Source organism: Epinephelus moara, chromosome 1, assembly GCF_006386435.1.
Source record: "Epinephelus moara isolate mb chromosome 1, YSFRI_EMoa_1.0, whole genome shotgun sequence".
Lineage (NCBI taxonomy): Eukaryota > Metazoa > Chordata > Actinopteri > Perciformes > Serranidae > Epinephelus > Epinephelus moara.
This window is the reverse complement of record NC_065506.1, coordinates 24,965,440-24,985,124: the sequence shown is the minus strand read 5'-3', so window position 1 is coordinate 24,985,124 and position 19,685 is coordinate 24,965,440. Positions and strand designations below refer to the sequence as shown.

Sequence of the window (19,685 nt, the reverse complement as noted above, 5' to 3'; positions counted from 1 at the left end):
AACTTTTACCAGGGTCTCAGACCTTAAAATGCTTGTAAGGACTATGTCTTGTTCACATAGTAAAGGCCAGGTGATGCAAAATTTCAAAACTTTATAAATACTCTGACTCCTGAAACCTCGTCCCAACAATAAGCAACCATGGGCTCCTCTGAACAGCTGCCTAGCACTCTGAAAACAAAAATAACTGATGCCAACAAAGCAAGAAAAGACTATAATTAGATAGTGTTTTTAGTTAGTTGTTTCCTCAGTGTGTTATGTAATTTAGAAATGGCAGTAAACAGGAACTGTGAAGGTCAAGTTAAGGTCTGGACGACCAAGAAAACCTTAGAGAGCTGCTCATAGGCTTGTTAGAAAGGCAAATCAGGCACAGTCTGCTTTCTCCACCATTTTAGATCAATTTTAGTAACTCTTGTACTTATCTTACTCCTGTTATTACACAATTAGGCACTGGGTTTGCTTTTGCTTCTTGAAAACACTTCTTATCTCATATATTTGTAGATTTTGCCAGATATTAAATACTCTGTTGTTTCTAAAACTGGGCCCAGTGGGTGACCCTGACCCAGGGAACCCACTGGTTGGGCTGGCTGTTACTGGCTGTGAATTTTAAATTGTGGTTACTGTAAATGAAACTGAATTTAACTGAACTCAAAATCTCTGTTTGACTGCAAACGACCAGCAGGAAGAATTAGGAGACTCTGGAGTGGTTTTGCACTTAATTAATCAAAGCAAAAAAACCCCCCATATAACGGCATGCTCAGTGAAACAACTGTAGACAATTTGCAATTTTTATAATTTTATTTAAATTGAGAATCAGACTTTTTCATAATTAATCGCTGTCTAAAATCTCCTAACTAGGCATTTTTGGCAAACACCAACTTGCAAGTGATTTTGCTGACAAAGACAAACTGACAAAATATAACAAAAAATATTAACAGAAAGTATCAGGAAACATAATTACAAAAAGGTACATTCAATTTTTAAGATTTGAAACCTGCTTTCTCTTTGAGGTGGAGCAGCTGAGGGTTCCCCTGAGTTTGACTGTAAATGACCCGCAGCGCTCCACCTCACATTATTAAAACACAACATTACTGCAAAAAGGGGAAAACAAGACTCAGTGTTTTATCCCTTTAAATTCACAAGCTCGGACAGGAACATAATTCCAGCATAATACCATTCATTACATGAAAGACAGCAGACCAACATCTTGGATCGTTTGCTTGATGATCTTGACCTCAATCTTACCAAAACTAATGACCCAAGTCAATTGCATCTGCACCTTTCACACGAATATGAAAAAATAAAAACCTGAGGTAGCACTTGTGTATCTGTATGAGCTACTAAAGGCTTAATTCAGAACCTGAATGACTCCAGCAGTTGTGTGTTTGTGTAGTTATCATGACTTGAAAACATTAATAGCTGCAGTTTTGTTGTGAAGCAGAAGGTCAGTATCTTCACATCACAGCTTTAATTGGAAAAGTTTGGGTTCAGATAATTAGCTCGAGTGCTTTTTTCAGATTCTGGATTGAGCCCTTGAAGCTCTCATAATACAAGATATATGTATACATTATGATTCAAATGGAGCTGTGCATCCTTCTTTTACTTTGCAAAGCAGGATAAACATGACTCCACTCCATTTTATCTTGAAAAACAACATTAAAAAAAGAGAAGCTGATTTAGTGGAAATAAATGATGATTCAGAAAGACAGTTTTCATCCTGCTCTCTCGTAGTACAATACATTATACAGTTATAAAATCACAACATTTCACACAAAGATAGGATGCTGTTAAACGGATTTCTCTCAATATGCCAATATGCAACGGTGACCTTTAAAAAAAATCTTTGGTTTACTCTGTTTGCTTTTCAAAATAAAGTTAAACTGATTGTGTCACTTTTCATCCCAAAAGTTTCCCATGATTGAATCCTCTGCAGAGTCCTCTGATTAAAAATACAGACGTGTGAAAATAATTGTGCACCCACTGACCTTTGTCACATTTTTAAATTATCTATATAAACGCATGAAATGTGAGTACTTAAAGGAATACTTCACCTCCCAATTGGCCATTTGTTTATCAATATCTCATCCTGTGTCACATTGAATTCGTCAAGAATCTTTTTTTTTGGCATGCCTCCAGTGTACGAAGAATCCAAAGTAGTTTTGCTGCTGTTAAACATGGTCCCCTATGACTTCAATTCATCAACATATGCTGTTTTTGGATTCTCCGTTCATCAGAGGCATGCAAGAAAAACATTTTCTTCACTAAATCAACATAACATGGAGTGAATTATTGATATACAAATGGTCATTTAGGTGTGAAACAATCCTTTACAAAGTACTTTATATATGTCCTATATGAGAAAATCTCCCAAATACAAACTTTTAAATCACTTTGTAAAATTTCAAATCAGTGGGCGCACATTTACACACGACTGCACTGTTGCATCACACACTACTCAATATAATATACTGTATTTAATAATTTTCACCTACAATGTACAGACAGCTGCTTGCAACAGTTTTCAAGAACCTCTGCGACAGGATAATTTGGTTCATGTGCATATAATTGATTATTAATTGTCACTCTATCATCTGTGAGTGCCTGCGTATCCTGCTGGCACCTCTTCAGAGTTTTAACCCGCAACTCTCTTCACTCTTTTTGTCGCGTGTCAAGGCCACTCATGTGCAAGGCTTCGTTTGAGGAGCTCAACTGATCTCAAAGGCCGCGTTTAATCTTTGGTCTGTTACGATTATTTCTCATTCCCCAGTAACCTTCTGCCAGAGATTAGTTGAGAGACTAAAATAAACTCAGGTAGCAAACATCTCTTTGGGTCATAGCGTCACAGTCACCGCTGCACATTGGCCGATAATACAAAACTACTTGGCAGACAAGTGCTAATCTTTATCTACTCTATGGCAAAACAAAAAAACTACTTGGAACAAAAGTAACTACAATGTGTACTCAGTAGTACATTATATTCTAACAAAAATATAGTTTCATGGTGTTCATTCAATTCTTCACTTTCATCTCTGATTAGACACTTCCATTGCTTTTTACTACAATCATTCTTCACGTGTTGCATCCTCAAGTGGGGCTTCTCCCTCAGAGAGATTAGGCTTTGGTTTCAGCATCTGAGGGACGCTTCCCCACGTTAAGGCCAATTATAAAGCTTTTCTGTACCGACACGCCGCTGCAAGCACTTCTGGTGCGAATCTTTACACTAATAAAAAGGAAGAAGTCAATAAACAAAAGAGTCTGTTCTGTTGTAAAAGAAAACAGACGTCACAGGACCTGAGGAGAAACTACAGAGGGGGTTTCCATCTGTGGGGAGGGCAGCACAAACACCTGAGCTACTGGCACACAATGTCGGAGATACATTCATAGCATATTCTATTATTACGCACTACAACAGTTTAGTACTGAGAAGATACCCTGTCAGTTCAGCATGTAACACTACATGACTTTTCAAATGTACTAAACTTTGTTCCCTGAGTTTAGGAAAACAATAAGTATAAAATAAAGTCTTAATTGAGGTAGTATAAAACAGGAATAGCAAGGGCAGCTGCACACTGACATAAAAAAACAGCAGACATTCATTATCTTTTCATACCATTAGTCAATAATGGACAAAATGAAACAAACACAAAAATACTATTAATACTGGCTCAGTGCCGCAGCAATATCTGAGGAGATAAATAAACTGTATGTGTGTTTTCCATCCTTCAGTCCACGTGACAGGTGGAGCGAGAGGAAAGAGCTGCAGCGCCCTTACCATCCAGTAAAATTAGAACAAAGTAAGAGGAAAAAACATAACGGGATGACGATCAGAGGGAAGGTCATCAGGAAGTATCAAATGTAATGTAACTGAAGCAGCCCATCACATAACATAGGTATAAGTAGTTATTAAATATACAGTGGAGATTTACCCGGAGGTAAACCGAGGTAGATAATCAGTGAAAAGGACTCACGCTTCCCTTTCGCTCCAGTGATAAACTCTTAAATAATGTCAGAAATGTCCCTTTTGTCACATTTTTGACAGTCTTTTTAAACATTCATGGTGGGTGAGATTTTCTTTTTCGAACACATACACACACAAAAATAATAAGGTAAAAAAAAAGACATTCATTGAATGAAAAAGAAATAAGTAAAGGAAATCAAACGACCCCTCCTTGCCAACATGTTGTACTGTAAAAGGCATGTGTTGGCTTTCTGTTCATTATGTGTTGGACCAAAAGAGAATAAAGGTTGAAAAAAAGGTCTCTCTCCTTGTTTCTTTTCACCTCTCTTTCACACTTACATTCAGGCCTGCTGTACACTTGCAATGGAAAATAACTGCAGGAGGGTTATGTGGATGAATTTTAGTCAGTTATTGAGTCTGAGGGTAGAAATATTTCCCCTCCTCTGTTGCAATTAAAGTTACAGCCTGCATCCAGTTAGCTTAGCTTAGCACGAAGACTGCAAACAGTAGAAACAGCTAGCCCAGCTCAAAGCTCACAAAATCCATCTACCAGCACCTCTAAAGCTCACTACTAAACACATGATAGCTTGTTTGTTTAATCTTTGCAAAAACAGAGGTGTTAAAAGAACATGAACATTTTGGAGATGGGAAATTGGCGACACAGATGGTGAGGTGGAAGCCTGATTGTAGAAATTGTTGAATATTTTTTGGCTTTTGTCCATATGTACATTTTTAGTATGGATCTTAAGTATTGTTTTATAAATGAGACCGCAGGTAACCAGCAGGCACTGCAGGAAGTTACTGGTGCCATCCAAGAAACAGTCCAGCACACAAGCTCCCATTAAACCAAAACTTGATTTTTTTTACACTTATGATTTGTACGGATTAAACAAACAAGATGTAAAGTGTTAATTAGATATTTAGAGGTGCTGGAAGGTGGATTTTGTTCACTGTATACAGAGTCAGGCTAGCTGTGTCCCCTTGTTTCCAGTCTTTGTGCTAAGCTAAGCTAAGCTAATCGGCTGTGGGCTGTAGCATCATACTTGACAAACTGATTTGAGAGTGGTCAATCTTCTTATCTCACTCTGCACCAGGAGATGAATAAGTGAGTGTAATTTAACAACAAAGATGAAGTTGCAGTGAGTACTCAGACATTTCTATGATGTGATCTACTCGGCTGTTTTCCTACTTCACTGCAGTTTGACTTTTTGCAAGTGTACCACTGCCTTCAAACACACACACGTGCACACACACACACTCAGTCTCACACACACTCAGGCACACACGCTTGGAGAGAAAGTGCAGACTGAGAACTGCTCTGCGCTTCATGATTACAGCAGCCGTTCTCAACAGACTCTGTTAACTTCAGGTCAGTCTGACTTTCCTCCATCAGCTCGCCTGACTCTTCAGGGGGTCCGCTGTTCTCTGAGCCTCCGCTGTCCTCCGAGCCTCCACTGTCCTCTGCTGTCAGAGACGGAGGGCGGCTGCTGTTACCAGACGACAGGTTGGTCATCTCTGTCTCGTCATGAGAATAACGCCCCGAATCACCGGTCGCGTGGCTGCCCTCGCTGTTGGAGGAGCCCTCTGAGTCACCGGGACGCCAGAGCAGAGCCTGCAGGGCGGTGGGGTGGTCTGGAGATAGCTCTTCTTCATAGGTCAACACTGTGGTGCAGGGCTCGTAGGAGGTGGTGCTATGTTTCATATTCTGTAGCACAGAGAAAATGTTGCTTCAGTTAGTTTTTGACTCGGCTGTGTAGTTGCAGATAGCTGCAACCTGTCAAAAACAAACCTGCAGGAGCAGTTTTTATTTTGCTTTTGAATGAATCCAAATGACAAAGAGCTTACATACAGCTCTTTTCATTCCGTACCATTCAGTGATCCACCCATGCCTCCAACAAACACCACCAATCAGATAGGTCTGTTTAATTTTTAGGCTGAGGTTTAGGTCTGCAATTTTTATGTCTGTTTTGTTTTATTAAGCTAGATTTACCTGCAGTCTGAGGCTCAACTCAAGACAAGAGAGCGCAATAAATTGTTGGGATTTTTTACCTGTCTGTTTATAAGCTGTTGATGACAGTTTAACAAGCAGGACTTTCTTAATCTTACCTGCGCTGCTTTACTGTCCTTTTTCACATTACTGTTGAAGGAAAACCATTTCTCTTTCTTCTCAGTACTGGGCTGAATAGGGCCAAGACAGTTGATCATGAGATTTGTTCCACCCTACAGGAGAAAAACATATATATTATATTTTTAAATTATCAAAAGGTTAGAGCCATATTCATATTGTACTGTAAAAAGAATCTGGTTGAAAGTAATTATGTGGGGTCCTCACTCTACAGTTTCCTTACATACAATTAAATGTTTTTCAAAAATGTAGTGATATTCAACAAAAGTCCTAAACATTTTTCATTCCTACATTTTTCCTGTACTGTAGTGATCATGCTAAAAGCTGCACTAAGTGCTGGGTACCTTGGCATCAATGAAATGGTTTTGACTCATCATTGGCACGCTCACATCAGCGTTCTCAGCCTGCCCCTCAGAGCTCAGATGTCCTGCAGCTGATGCAGATGTGGGCACTCCTTCTCTGTACACTTTCACAGCTGAAAATTTCCTGGAGGGGAACAAACATGATGACGTCACTACAAACAGAGGATACTGAAGGAAACTGGGCTTTCTTGTTGAATCTATGTACTGGATGTGTTTGTAAGTGTTCAGACATATGAAGTACCTGTTTTTTCCCCTGCAGACGATGATGAAAGCACAGATGATGATGCAGATGAGAGCGATGCAGACTCCCACAGTGATCCCCGTCATTGACTTTTGGTCCAGGTGGTAGAAGCCATCAGAAAAGGCTGTGAAGGGTGAAGACAACATCAGATTTTTTAACATTTACCACAGTGCAGTCTGAAAAAAGCTTCAGACCCCAATCATGAGATATGAAGTTATTTTGTCAGGATGATGTTGACGTTACTGACTTGTGGAGTGTGTGGAGCCATGAGAGAGCCGGGGGTCATGACCAGAGGAGGGATCTGCTCTGACTGTCAGCTCCACTGTATGAGAAAATGGCCCATCACCCATGCTGTTGGATGCAGAAACTTTCACTATGTAGACCTGGCCAGGCTTCAGGTTCTCCAGCAGTGCCATGGTGATGGTTCCTGTTGATGAGATTTAACTCAGTGTTTAACTGTGAAAATATGTACACAAGTACACTGTTGAAAAAGGGTTTTAGTCTTTTTAACCTTATTCACTGGTGTTAAAAGATACACTATGCAGGGTTTCCCTAAAAATACAGAAGTAATCCCTTTCAGTCATCACTTATAACCCACTGGAGGTGTTTGGCATTTTATTTATCCACAGAGATTCTGCTCTCTGCCTGTATTTTCTTATTTTCTTCTCATTTTTTTGTGTTCAGGAGGTTTATGGGCGTGAACCCCCACAGCCCTCAGGTGAGGTCAGGGCTGTACAAAAAGGTAGTGACCAGACGCCAGGCCATAAGCAGCAGGCATCAAAAAGACACTGTGCCAAAAACAACACATAGCAAGGCCGAACACCAAATGACAGTTAATCTGTGGTTGGCTTTTACTTTCACTTTCGCTGGCGAACAAGTTTACAAACAGTAACAACCAAAAATACTTTGAATGATTATTCATGTTCAGATATTTCATGGCTCCACTCTGAGGAAGTGAAGTGCATAGTTGGGATGAAAAAACAAATTTAAATAAGATCATGGAGTTTTTCATTAAAAACTACAGTTTGGTGTTAAAATGCATTTCATGGTAAACTTTGAAGGAACAGTCCAGAAATTTGGGAAAACTTAATTGCCAATCTTCTTATTTAACTCTTACCAAGAGTTAGATAAGACGTCACAGACGTGCCAAAAAACAGTTTCATAAACACCAGAAAGTGCATAGAGGCCAGTGAAAATGTTACGATGGTTGCTCCTTTTTATTTCTCTTACTTATTCAGTCTCTCTTAAACTCTGTGCTGACTAATTTTGAACAATGTCTAAGCGCTGTGCAGAGCGCAGCACTGTATGACGCCAGAAAAGGGGCAAATATTTGCACGTCCACTCAGGTGTCTTATTTCCATTACTACCGATCAGAGGGGATAAATGCAGAGTAATTTTTCCCAGGAGTGAATGTTGATTCTCATTAAATACAAAAGTCAGATGTTAGCCAGTGTTAGTGTTTTTCTGTGCGGTGGGAAAGGAGCTTCAAGCACATTAAATAACACTTGTTTGTTTGTTTGTTTGTTTGTTTGTTTAACTGCAGAAAAGTTTAGAGTTTCTCAACATGTCCAATTCTTCCTTTAATGTCCACATCTTGAATAAACACATGTTCATGACTTGAGCATTATCTGTCACTGTCGAGATGCACGTACACCTCTGACTTTTTCAGTCAGCTGACCCTTGAAGAAAAGGACTTTGTGATGCAGTGAAAGACAAAGATACAAACAATCCTTATCACTATAAAGAGGTGCTATGTGAGAGTAGAGCAGAGGGTCAGGGGATCAGGGCCATACACATTCCCTTATCCAATACCACCCAGTCTACACACCACCAGGCTCCCATCAGGGACTGAAGGGGGGTGGGTGTTCTGTTTGAGGTGATGGAGGGGGGGGCTGGGCTGAGCTGGAGGGGCTTTGTAAATGGCTTCACTTTTGACCCCTTCACCATGGCCAAAGAGGAATTGTGTGTGTCCTTTTTGTGCGTTTCCTGAGGTCATCTGCTCTGAAAAACACCTACGCAGCCTCACAAACAAGACACAACTACATGATAACTGTGACTGAGTGGAAATTGTTCCTTTGCAATGATTTCTCACTTTGAGGGGCAAAAATATTGTATGAATAATTTAGTATTTGTGTTGATTTTCTAAACGCGCCACATTCACTTTATTTCTTTCTGCCTTAATCTTAATCTGGACATAAATAATTTTCTATGAACAGATAATACCTCTCTAAAATTTATATCTCTGTGAGCCTGTCCACTTAAGAATCACTTTGTGTTTGACACAGTTCCCACTGATAACACAAACTGTATAAGTCTCAGGAAACAGTGGCTCTTAAACAATATATCTTTATACAGTGTCACGGTTTATATGATATCTTGCGAAAATGCACGTACATCGGTTCGTAACATAGCTAACTAATAAGCACCCCACATTAGGCGTTGTCTCGTTAACTCTCGTTACTGAACATAAAGTTACCTTGGTTAGATTTAGGGAAGTAAAGTTATGTTGGTTAGAATTTAGAAAAGACACATGGTTGGGCATTTTCACATTAAGTACCAGAGATAAAGTTATGGCCTTAACGAAAATTCACTTCGGTTAGGTTAAAGAAAGTAAAGTTATGTAGGTTAGGTTAAGGAAAGGAAAGTTACGTAGGTTAGGGTTAGGAAAGGAAAGTTACGTAGGTTAGGGTTAGGAAAGGAAAGTTACGTAGGTTAGGGTTAGGAAAAGAAACATAGTGACGATATATCATAAAATAACTCAAAGTTCACTTGGTTTTGTAGAGGAAGATAATCTATCATTTTATACCAAAGGTGAAAAATAAGGCCAGTTACACAAGGTTTAGGAAGCAGCTGGTCAAATATCAGATTTGGCAGCAAAAAGGACCCATAAGAGGTGTTTTGATAATTTGAGTAGTTTGTGCGTAAGTCAAGCCTTGGGAGGTCAAATGAAGTAGAACGTTCTGGGTTAGGGTGACCTGACCGTTGGAACAGATGTGCCAAGTTTCGCAATATGAATGGTTGTTTTTGCCAGAGAGACAAAGAAGACAGGAAATATTGGCGCAATAAGTCCAGCTCTAGGAATAAGTAGGAAACCAGGAGAACTTTAGATTTCCAGGGATACGACCCAAGCGTGTTCACACACACATACACATACACACGCGCACATGAACGAGCAGACGCCCATTATAAAAGCATTTGAAGGGTGATTGTTCAGGGCTGTTTCGCTGTGTTGCTGTTTCTACTGGTGTACTGTTGTACCTACAACTTGTATACTGAGTTCTGCAATTAAAGTGATCCCGTTGGCTGTAACTTTTCTCTGTGGTTCTCCGAGTCACTTCATTTCAGTGTTTGCTGAAGTTGAGCATTTTCCTTACAGTTTCTCACAGGACACAAACACCGCACTCCTTGGGGGAAAGTCCTGTGTTTGTTTGACCCATCCACCACCCCAACCTACCTCCGTTCACAGAGTTTTAATCTTTAAACTACTTCCTTCTTCACTCCTGTCAGTGTACTGGTCACGTGATTGCAGCCTTCCCAATTACATATGTTGTATACGAATTCTGGTGCATAAGTTTTTGTAGGTGTACATATGAAAAATGTTTGTGAACAGCCTGTCCCAGATAGTTTATAAGCCATTGCAATGCGTCTTCATAGGAAACTGTGACTCACTGGGACAGATATGGTCTATAGTGGTTCAAAATAGCCTTTGTGTGAGAAGGTCAATAAGACGGTAAATTAAAGTCTTTGTTATAACCACATTAAACCTCCAAACTGGTCTGTTATCAGTAAAACAAAGCAGTGAGCTCAACCTGTCCTGGGACCATTCAGGGATCACAATGAAGAGTCATAGATTACAGGATTAAATTAGTTACTGATTTCCAATTGGCCATTTATGTGGGACAGGAGGAAGTCATTGTGGTTTCTCCCTCCCTGCACACCTGTATAACCTCTTCCCACACTCCTCCTTACCTTCTCTTTGCAGCACTTGCCATTCCCCAGCAATCCAGGCTTTCCTGGAGGCGTACAGGATGGTGTAATGTGTCACAGCTACGTTGGGTTCATCTGGGGGTTTCCATGAAACCAGTGCTGTGTCCTCTTCGATCAGAGTCACTTTCACACTGGAGGGGGCCAGAGTGGGAGCTGTATGGGGGCAGATAAAAAGAAAGGTCAAATAAAAATGCCATGCAGCAGCAATAACAAACTTCTGGTACACTTGATATATATAATTAATAAGATTAAAATGTTTGATAATTTTGCACTCACCATCAGGTAAAGTGGTCTGATAGACCACAGGGCTCCAGGGGCTGGACAGCTGGTCAATGTGGAGGCGAATGGCAAATTCATACTTAGTGTTGGGCTCAAGATCTCGCACCAGGAGACTCTGCTCATTCCTACAAAAGAGAGACATGACAGTCTTTTAAAGGGCAAGTTCACTGAAAACATAACACATCTCCTTTATTTCTTTTTTTCATTTTCCTGCATTGCATTTTCTCTAATTCTACAGCTGTTTGATAAAATAGGATTTAAAACTACAATAATATATTTATTATGTAGAATATTTTTTTCATAACTATCTTCATTAGTTTACAAAAGGCATTATTGTCTTTTACAATAAACACTACACTTACACTTCAATTCACAACAGTAATGTTTATAGGTATGATGCAGTCTGATGATTACTGATAGATCATGCTAGAAAATATCACATGTGGTTCAGGTGGGCGGCACAAATTGTGCCAAAATAGAGTTATGTAGTTATTAATTACTTAAAGAAACACTGTGTGAAATAGTCCACCTTCCACCTTCTCTGTCCCCCTCTCTGTCTCTGTCACTGTGTCTTGCAAACACAAACACACTCTCACCTAGGAGAGCACTGTGTTGTCTCTATCCTCAGTCCTGATAATTGTGCTGCTTTAATGCGGGCCAAGTGGCTTATTAACGCATATTTTTGCCTTCCCATTCATCTTTTTGTGTTATTTTATATCCATTACTGACACTACTTCATATGTAAGCTTCTCTGGCATTCACTCCCTGCAGAAGTACGTCCACTTCAGAACTACTTTAGTCTTTTTTGGTCTGGAGTCCGGTGCTCCCCCCTCTTTAGACTTTAATTTAGGCATTCTTCACTTAATTCTCTCAACTTTTCTTCCTTTTCTTCTTCAGTTTCTGTGTGTGCACCTGGCCCTGCAGTCGCGTGCCTTTTGTGGGGTTTTGAGTGGTGTTTATCTATGCTAATTAGCCTCAACTGACATGCGCTTTCAACTTACATGATTGATGGGATTCACCGTTACAAGAACATATATGCAAACTATTCTGTGCTTTAAGAACATGTTGTGAATCTTACGTAGAGTTTTCTTAAGAACAAACTTAAGAAAAAACACTTCGGTAAATCTGACCAAGTGTATCTAGCTTAAGTTTGGAGATTTTAGTTGACTTGATTAAATGATATTTGTGTGCCACAGAATGAAAAAAAAACATTTAATAACTTGAACAGCTATGTTTCTTACATGATGCAGTTGGCCATATTGATCCACATATATTTTATCAAGTGTTTTTGTGTTTGAGAACTGCTCCTTTAATAAAGAGTCTTGCCCAGCAGAGGGTGATATGGAGCTGTGCTGGCAGTTGGGGGGAACAACTGAGACCTTCTGGTGACCAGTAAACTTTCCCCAACAAGTGTGAGGAAACTATTTATGTTGTTAAGTGTAGAGTTTTGTAAAGTAGCAGCTGAGGTTGTGATATGTCAAATTATTGTCAGTAACATAACATGGTACTAAGACAAAAGCTGAACTGTGACATAAGACGTGTTTTACATCTGGCTTACAGTCCATGAAACCCGCCTCTCCAAACTGGAAAGCATCATAGCGCAGTCCCCACAGCTTTATTAAAGCTGCACTAATCAATGTTGCAGTTTGTTGAGGGACAAGAAATGTAATGATTAAAACTGCCGTCAATGAAAAGCTGCATCATAATGGTTTCTTACGTCTGCAGGTAGAGCACCAGGGAGGCGTTCTGCAGGCCCACTGGGTTGCAGCGGACAGTGTAGTTGACTGCATGGCTGGAGGTGAAGGCTGGTCGACCCCAATGCAGAAACACGGTGTTTGAACTGTTGGTCTTGGCGTACACATTGTGTGGAGGAGGTGGAGGAGGCACCAGGCGATCTCTAACAGCTGAGAGACACATTAAGAGTAATGTTGTTTAATGCCCAAATACAAGGGACACATCATGCTTCAGACACACTTGAACTGTTTTTTCAAGTACACTGTGGGACTTACAGACACATCCAGGGGTGCTGATAGTCTGGTCTGCTTGGTAGCCATCTCCGATAAAATTATAAGCCAGAAGCTTAACGTGGTACTTCTTCCTTGGGTCTGGAAAAAGAAAGAAACAAAATGTCAAAACACCCAAATTTCTCGCTGCAAAGGTCTGTGTGCAGTCTCAGATTAACATCCACAGATTTATTCTCCTCAACACTCAATTATTCACCACAACACCAAGACAGATGACAACGTGATTCCTACAGCCAGCAGGAAGCAGGGGTGAAACATAAAAGAGACGAGGAGTGTGTGGGTGTTGGGTCAGTGAGGTGTGGTGGGAACCAGAGGTGAGGCAGAGCGACAGATGCTACGTGCTGTAAGTCCCTTGGTCAGTTTCTGCAGCACTCAGTGCAGCAGGACAGAGGAGCTCCACTATCCATCACCCTGTCATCCTGTGTCTTTTGATAAAATAAGACGGCCCTTTCTCCGGCCTGGGTCAGGCCTGCTGGTCAGTGGTCAGTGGCCACTCCTATTCAGGTTCAGAATCTGGGGGTTAAATCGACGGACACAATCCCCTGGGAAGGACATTGCTGCCGGTCAACATCAGTTGCAGGCCTCAGTGACCCTGAAGACCCTGCGCTGAACAAAAGCCATCTGACCAAATGTCCCTTTTACCCCAAAGAGAATAACAATGAGGGTCTAATTTGAATGTTGCATACAATATCGTTACTATGAGTCGGATCCGTCAACTCTTCCTTCATTAATGTTTCTGAAATGCTTGGTCATGGTTTGGTGGGAAAATGAATATCACTTCTATAATACTATTTACGCTTGACAAAATGCGATCAAAGCTTTTTCTAATCTAAGATCTTTGAGGTGTGTTAGGAAGTTTTAAATAGAGTGGGACCACATATCAATGTTGACACCGTGTTATAAGGATTTTTATAGATGTCTATAGATACCTAAATTGTTTCATGTTAGAAACAGTGTCATGATTGAGAGATGTTGATCTTGTAATCTATCTTAATCTTGCAGGGTCACTTTGCACTTTACCCTTATTCACTTCAGTTGCTGCTAATCATTCAATGTCCACTGTGTTTCAGCTCACTGTATTTGGCTCCCCCCACCTCCCCCCGATTGTTACGTATGTATATTCCTGGGTGTTCACTCGTGCCTTCTGCCAAAAATAAAATTGAAGTTGAAGTTGATGTAGGGCTGCACAATATGCAAAAAAAAAATCCTGTTGCAATTGTAACAAATATTGCCATTGTGATTTTAATGAGAATGGTAATTTTTGCATTTAATGTTTACTTTAAAAGTATGTAAAAATGATGACTATGTGGTTTTTGCTGGGGTCGGTACCAACAAGCACGTCCCCTTACATCTGGATTATGATTTGTAGGTAGGGGGCATCTCTGTAGCACCACAGTGATTTATTTTTAATGTTGTGTTGTGACACATCATGGTATGTTTTATTCATTAGAAATTCACATTTCAATGAGTGCTACCTCTAAACTGCTTGTGCTCACTAGTCACTAAATATTGACTGTTAAGTATGCTGAAATAGATGGCACTCTATAAAAATAAATGCTTGCAGACAGGTTGGTTACAGAAGCACATAAAGAAATGTATAACTAAAAAATGAACATGCACATTTTGCTCAACTTGACCCTAAAACAATTTTGACTCTATTACTGTCCCCGTCTGTCCTGCAGAAAACAAACCTCTAATGCTGTATGAGACATTCAGGGGCTCTTGAAAATAGCCAAAACCACTGGAGATGAATTTGTGTCCATAGAGGTTGGAGAAGTTTAGGAGGGGTGGAGTCAAGCTTCTTGCACCCCCCTGCAGCCCTGAGGAGTTTCACTGGAGCCAGACCAGGGCCAGCAGGTCAGGCCGAGATTAAACTCTGAAAGAATCTGAGGTCACGGGTGTGGAATATGAGATGAGCCTGTTTTTTTTTTCCTGCTTGGAGATTCTCCTTGCAGGAAATTATATGGGTATGTGCCATGACAATTAGGGGTAAGAGAAAAGTAGGAACATACAAATCACCAATATGAACTTATGAACTCTCAGCACAGGAAAGATAAATGTCTCTCATGCCAAGACTGATCTGAAGGAAAATAAGTTCTCTGGATATATTTCTTTTACTTGTTGCACGAGGTAAATATACCAGCAGGCCTGTACTTTTTGCACAAAGTCCACCTTGTTGTCAAGAGTTTCTGCCCAGTTTGTTTTGCCTCAGTGTCCACCACTAAAGAGGAGCAGGCACATATCTGCACCTCCACCCAGCCCCACAATACAATGGGCCTGCCGTAATTATGCGAGAGAGTAGCTCTGCGAGGGGGGAAGCTGTGACATCTGGGCCACGACCTTTGACATGGAATCTAGGCAGGCTAAATCCTGCAAAAGGAGGGGTGATGGGGGGGGGGGGGGGGGGTCAAGCAGGGGAAGTGAGTGGAAAAACAGGGAAGAGTCACGATAAAATGCCACTTAATAGGTGATGACACAGCATCCTGATAAGAGATAACTCAGAGGACAGGTTTGTTCTTTACTCACAGTGGACCTGACACCTGAGGCTCATTATGTAACCATGCACCAACCCAAGAAATCTGCCCTCTGCCACAGATAACAAAATAGCTGTCACTATTCATCTGCTTTTCTACAAGATGCTCATATTAAACCTGCAACTAATGTTCAGTGCTGTTATTGATTAATCTGTTGAATATCGTTTTGGTTAAGGTGAGACACCTCAGGTGAAAACACAGTTCTATCTAATGTTTTAAAAAGTCTTGTGCTATCCAACCAACAGTCCCAAACCTAATGATAATCAGTTTACAGTGACAAGAAACACAGAGAAACAGAAAATTGTCACATTTTAAAACAGTTTTTTTTGCTTAATCAAAAAACTGAAATAATAAGCCACCATCAACATTTACTCTTCAATGATTTTCAATTAATCTACAAATTGCTCCAGCACTTCCAGTGGATGCAGAAGTAGAGTTCCAAATGCGGCTGCATTACTCCACATTATATTCTTAGAGTGCTGCTCGAGATGCCATTCCATGAGCTTGTTCCTGTCCTTCCCACTGGGATAAATCTCACATGGCCTTACACCCATAAATTATGCTGTTTGTATTAAAGGGCATATTTGAGCCATTTGTGGTCACCCCTCCTTTTTTTACAGCCAAAATGCAGATCCTGTTGGCCCCCGAGGTTTTTGTTCTGCCCTGCGAAAGGCCCCCCAGGCCGCAGCAAGCCAGGCCTGAACAGGGGCCATAAATGTCAACTCCCGCATGAACCCTCACACCAGCATCTATCATCTCTCTCCCTCTCTCCTCCCCCGCTCTCTTTTGCCCTTACTCTCACAAATCAACACATGGACACATACTGACACACACACACACAAGTTAAGCACAAAATGACCTTTTAAATGATGGTCAGAGCACAAACCCAGTTTTCACACTGAGCTCACTCTGCCTTGTGTTTAATAAAAGGAGCAGAGAAGATAGATGGCCCACAGCTATGAGATAAATCTACAGTTGTGCACACAGCGCTGCCTGGTGCCAACAGGTATGAGAGGTATTTAAGCCTCGACTACGGCTACATGTTCTGCTCATGGGCCGAGCAGAGAATACACATGCGAGGAAAGGTCACATCACCGTGTCATTTATACCCAACTGGAGCCTCTCAAACACATTCCTGTCTCTCAGGGTACGCTTTCAATCATCTGAATCGGTCATAAGTGATAATTTAACAGTCAGCTCAGAGCATGTCCTTCTGCAGCCGCACACAGAGCTGAATCAGCAGCACCCAGTTTTGCCACAGCTGACAGTTCAGAAATCCATATTATTGGCATAAAAGAGAGAGAGATGGCTGCTGCTGGATTATAGAAAATACCATTTACAGTACAAGCAGATTTCATTTGCAAAACAAATCACCTGCTGAGGAAACCCTACAGTCAGCCTTTAGTAGTCTCCAGGACACTAAATGTGGAGCATCTGTAGCCTTAAACCTTTAGAGATTACTTCAGTAACATGCACGTTAATAACAGCATGATGAACTAGTTCCTGATCATTCATGTCCGCTCTATCTCCATTCAGGTGAGTGACATCAACAGGGGTTGACACGGTACCAGATTTTCACTTCACAATTTTCGTGGCCAACAGCACTATAGCTATCACTATAGCTGTAGAAGATTCTAAATAATAGTAATAATAATGTTATCAATCAAATTCAGCTTTAGCTTTGTTTATTGTGTTTTTGGTCTCTTGAATCACACTCAAAATAAATGTGGAGGGAGGTGGAAAGGGAGACAACGTGAGAACGGAAAGAAATGGAAATCATTTAAGAGGTGCTGGATTACTTTGAATGTGAAGTGAATTATTAACATGAGATCAATACTTTATTTGATGTGACCGGCTTACTGTAAGTAACATGTAGCAGAGTCACGGTATTCATATTTAAGTGGTCCAATAATCAATCTAACACCTCCTGAAATGAATATTCCCGTATGTGTTATCAGTATGGATACAGAATCATTACAGTGCTTAACCCTTGTGCAGCACAAGATCTAATGTGTGACCCCAACTAATGACATAAATAAATAACAGAGGTAACAAAATAACATACTCCTTCTCTTGCACATGAAAAGTTAAACTCATTAGCCATAAAATTAAGTCTGGTTCAGTTCATTACACTCAGAGGTTTTCCTTCCACAGCCTGACTTTGACTGGTATGACCAGCAGCTTATGGTGGGTAATATTGGCAAACTTTAGACACAGTTTGTGATGCTTTACATCTGACATGACTGACTTTTCTTCATTCGTGCTATTGTCAAACAAGATTTCAGCATTTAGAGGTTTTCACCTGTTAACATTTTCTTGTGTTAGGTTTATTAAAGTTTGCTTTCAAAGCTGTTGTTTGAGTTATGCTCTATCAAAAGCAGAGATGTGGACTCGAGACACATGACTTCAACTTGAGTCAGACTAGAGTCACAAATTTGATGACTTTTGACTCGACTTGAAAAAATAATAAAAGGCTTTTGACTTGACTTTGATGTTTATACAAATGACTCGTGACTTCACTGGGACTTGAGTCTTTTGACTTGAAAATTCTTGATACCTCCCCCTGAGCCCGAAGAATAAAAAATGTTATTTAAAAAGTGTGCCACGAATCAATTCATTTTCCTTTATGTCCTGAACCTACTGATCTTAGAACTCTAAATTCCCAGCAAGTTGCCACTTAAGTCCCCAGATGCTCCAGAGCACCAATTAGAAAAAATCATACTACAAATACTTTTCTTCGAGTACAAAAACAATGTGGTGGCCAACAAAAAACAAAATGCAGTATGCAAAACATGCAGGTTAAAATTTACTGACGGACATGCAACAACAAATCTTTTTACGAAGCAGTTTTAAAAAATGAATCTACTATTAAGCTGTTATTAAAATGGCATTACATTTGTTGAAGAGCACATGTAGGACTTGGGACCTGACTTGAGACTAAAGTGCAAAGACTTGCAAAACAATGTCTCGGTCCCATCTCTGATCAGTTGCGTTTAATTAATGGCGCAGCTAAAATAATAGCAAAAAGTAATGTCTTGAAGAATGAAGTTTTAATTAGTAATAAGTCATTTAGTCAGATTCCTCTGAGCTCAGCAGCGTTCCCTCTGATGCAGGATGTTTTGCCACACAGGAGGTCAGATGCTGCATTTTACACCTCCCTCCTTCATGAGAAAGAAATCTCCGGATTGCAAGATAGTGAGCTCACAAGACACGCTCATTGTTTGGCCTGCAGCTCAGTTGGTGAGAGGCTGCATTTCCTTAAAGTCCTGGCTAATAAACTATCTTTGTGGCTCTCCAAGCCAAACACAATGAGAGTCTTTGATGTCAATGCTCTTCCAGCAACGCTGCTCAAAGCAGTCATAAAACACATAATAAATCAGCCTCCACACAACAGCTTCCCTCTCTTCAAAACACAGCCCTGCAAAGCTCCTTTATCAAAGAGGAACAAAAAGATGATTCTATTTATTCGGATGTGACTCTGTTTTGGATGCTGCTAATTTTTTGTGATTGGCTTAAACTTAATCTTTATGTGACTACAGCGTCCTCTTCCTTGCAGAACATTAATACTATATACAGAGCACTCAGGAAATACTCTGCATATTACTACACAATAATATGTGCACAAAAACATAAAGTAATATGGAAGACATTTAATTAATAAAACACAAATTAAACTGATTTTCGTCACCAGCAGGAGCAGTCGCTGTTAGTTTCACAGTGGATGTATTGTAGCATGAATGGTAAATGCTGTTTAACCCACTGAACTAAATATCTAACTATATATCTAAATATATATCTAACTATATCTAACTGCAGCAGTTGACGTTAACACCTATAGTAATTTATAGTGCCTCCTCATCTTCCTTTCTTTCTTATCCCATCCAAGCACCAAGCTTCCTGATTTACAAGTCAGCTGCTGGCCACCTGGTTGACCCCCTCTGGACACAGATGGTCAGTTGTCCACTGCAGTGGCCTGAGCCCCCTCTCCTCTCTCAAACAAAAAAAGGCCAAAATGAATCTGACCTAAAGGCCAGAAGAGCTGCGATATGTCCCAAACACCATCCGGCAGCTGCTGCAAAGACACACACACTGCACAGAGGTTGGGAGGTCATGGAAGTGGGATGTGGCGCTGTTCTGTTTCACGGCTCTGCTCGACACGTGACGAGGCTTAAGCTAAT

The 19,685-nt window shown here is 40.5% G+C and overlaps 1 protein-coding gene across 1 annotated transcript in view; it reads right to left on the bottom strand.

Annotated features, from left to right (window-relative positions):
- Nucleotides 1-762: 762 nt before the first annotated feature.
- Nucleotides 763-19,685, bottom strand: part of prtga (protogenin homolog a (Gallus gallus)) — a 44,354-nt gene continuing 25,431 nt past the window's right edge. The window contains exons 11-19 of the mRNA XM_050040990.1: nucleotides 12,959-13,054; nucleotides 12,667-12,853; nucleotides 10,947-11,074; nucleotides 10,653-10,823; nucleotides 6,931-7,110; nucleotides 6,684-6,807; nucleotides 6,425-6,566; nucleotides 6,062-6,175; nucleotides 763-5,660 (exon numbers count right to left, since the gene is read on the bottom strand). Of these exons, the coding sequence (XP_049896947.1) occupies nucleotides 5,220-5,660; nucleotides 6,062-6,175; nucleotides 6,425-6,566; nucleotides 6,684-6,807; nucleotides 6,931-7,110; nucleotides 10,653-10,823; nucleotides 10,947-11,074; nucleotides 12,667-12,853; nucleotides 12,959-13,054 (1,583 nt within the window). The 3' untranslated portion in view covers nucleotides 763-5,219. The remainder of the gene's footprint in view (nucleotides 5,661-6,061; nucleotides 6,176-6,424; nucleotides 6,567-6,683; nucleotides 6,808-6,930; nucleotides 7,111-10,652; nucleotides 10,824-10,946; nucleotides 11,075-12,666; nucleotides 12,854-12,958; nucleotides 13,055-19,685) is intronic.